Source organism: Bidens hawaiensis, unplaced genomic scaffold (assembly GCF_021521415.1).
Source record: "Bidens hawaiensis isolate Kalapana, Puna unplaced genomic scaffold, B.hawaiensis_p1.1 tig00064566_1, whole genome shotgun sequence".
Taxonomy (NCBI): domain Eukaryota; kingdom Viridiplantae; phylum Streptophyta; class Magnoliopsida; order Asterales; family Asteraceae; genus Bidens; species Bidens hawaiensis.
Window position 1 is genome coordinate 1 of NW_027501514.1, and position 1,747 is coordinate 1,747.

The following is a 1,747-nucleotide window of genomic DNA, read 5'->3' on the forward strand; positions in this document are numbered from 1 at the left end:
GTCAGCTCTACTGGTGTTTTAAGTGAACATTTGGGAAGAAAAAAGTCTGGCCGAGAAATTTAAGAATCTATATTGGACATTTTCAGGATTTTCCTTTTGTGTTCAACCGAATTCATTCAAAACAAAGATCAAACCACTGGAAGACGTAACACCATTGCGGGTTTGTAGATACATTACCGGGTCCTCTATCTAACACCATCGACTCCACTTGTGTCTAGGCGGAACATTTTTGGGATTCATCCTTCGTGTTTAATCGAATTCAAAACAAAGATCAAACAAACAAATACAAGAAAAACATTTCAATAAGTGTATGACTCTATTAATAAATTTATGCACAAAACTAAAAAAGATTGGCACAAAAGATAGAAGAAGAAGACCATCAGATCATCATCATCATCATCATCCAAATTGGGGATTTTTTTTCCTTGATGAATTACACATTACAACTTCATGATTCTCTGTAAAATTACGACCAACGATCCGATCTATACCACAGCTTCAACATCACAAGTCGAAGCAGATTCCAGATCAGATCGCATCGTGACACCTCAAATTACACTAATCTACAAATATCATCATCATCATCATCAATAATAATCAAATTCATAACAACAGACGCATATATCATCATAACAACTTATAGGCACAACGCCGTGACGTATAACTCATCATTAGGGTTAGAAGAACAAAATCCATACTCATCAGACACCGGCGGCGGAGGCAAATTCAGATCAAACGGTAACGGCTTCCGTGACGAAGATGACGTCAGATCCACGTCACAGTAATAATCATCCACCACCGACTCCGACGAGTCGCAATTACTATGGCAATCGTCATCGTCATGAGCCACCACCTGAACCGGCTTTAGTTTTAGCCTCTGAACCGGGTTCGCTGACGGCCGTGTAGCGGACTCCACGGTGCTGCTCATGCCGCTCATCGTCGGCACGGGCTTGGCGTGACCGTGACGTCGATCTGACGTCACCATCGCATCATCAATAGTTTCGTTTGTTAAAGGAGGGAAATTAGTCTTGGCTTTGGATCCACGGAGCGCACGTGCGGCGGAGTCGTAGGCACGTGCGGCGTCCTCGGCGGAATCAAAGGTGCCTAACCACACACGGGCTTTCTTCCACGGGTCACGGATCTCCGCCGCGAAGCGTCCCCACGGACGCTTACGGACGCCGCGGTACCGAGGCTCGTCCGGCGCCGGTCCGATCGGATCTCCAGCGACGGTCTTCGGTCTTCCGGCTCGTCGCATGACTGGTAGATCTGATCTTTATATTATTATTATTATTATTATTATTATTAGATGGTGAATATGAATATTATTGATTCATATTAGAAACCAATAATAATAAAATCAATCATTTCGATGATTTCTGATCTGGGTTTGTTTTGTTTGATGGGTTTGTTTGTTGTTTCTCTCTCTAGAATGAATTTATTTTTTTCATTTTGGTTTGGATGGATAGAGTCCGAATGGAGAAAACAAAACCGGCATTATTTTTGGGTGGTGAACTTATTTTATTCTTTATTATTATATTTTGGTGTGGTGTGACGGGTGAATGGACCAAATTGCCTTTGGGTGTCTTTATATTGATGAATTTCTTTTCTTTTATCTTTTTATTGATTTTTTCTGGCTTGGGGTTAAGATTGTAATTTTGTTCTTATCCTTTGGCAATCCGAAGGGTCTTTTGTTTCACATTCGTGTTTTTCGTATTGGCTGAAGAGGTCCTTGTACGTGTGCTTTATG

At 41.6% G+C, this 1,747-nt stretch overlaps 1 protein-coding gene across 1 annotated transcript; it reads right to left on the minus strand.

The window, feature by feature from the left end:
- Positions 1-399: 399 nt before the first annotated feature.
- LOC143604271 (ethylene-responsive transcription factor 3-like) lies at positions 400-1,474 on the minus strand. The gene has a single exon (XM_077080800.1). The coding sequence runs from the start codon at positions 1,253-1,255 to the stop codon at positions 638-640; it is 618 nt and encodes a 205-aa protein (XP_076936915.1). The 5' UTR covers positions 1,256-1,474; the 3' UTR covers positions 400-637.
- Between the last annotated feature and the right edge of the window lie 273 nt (positions 1,475-1,747).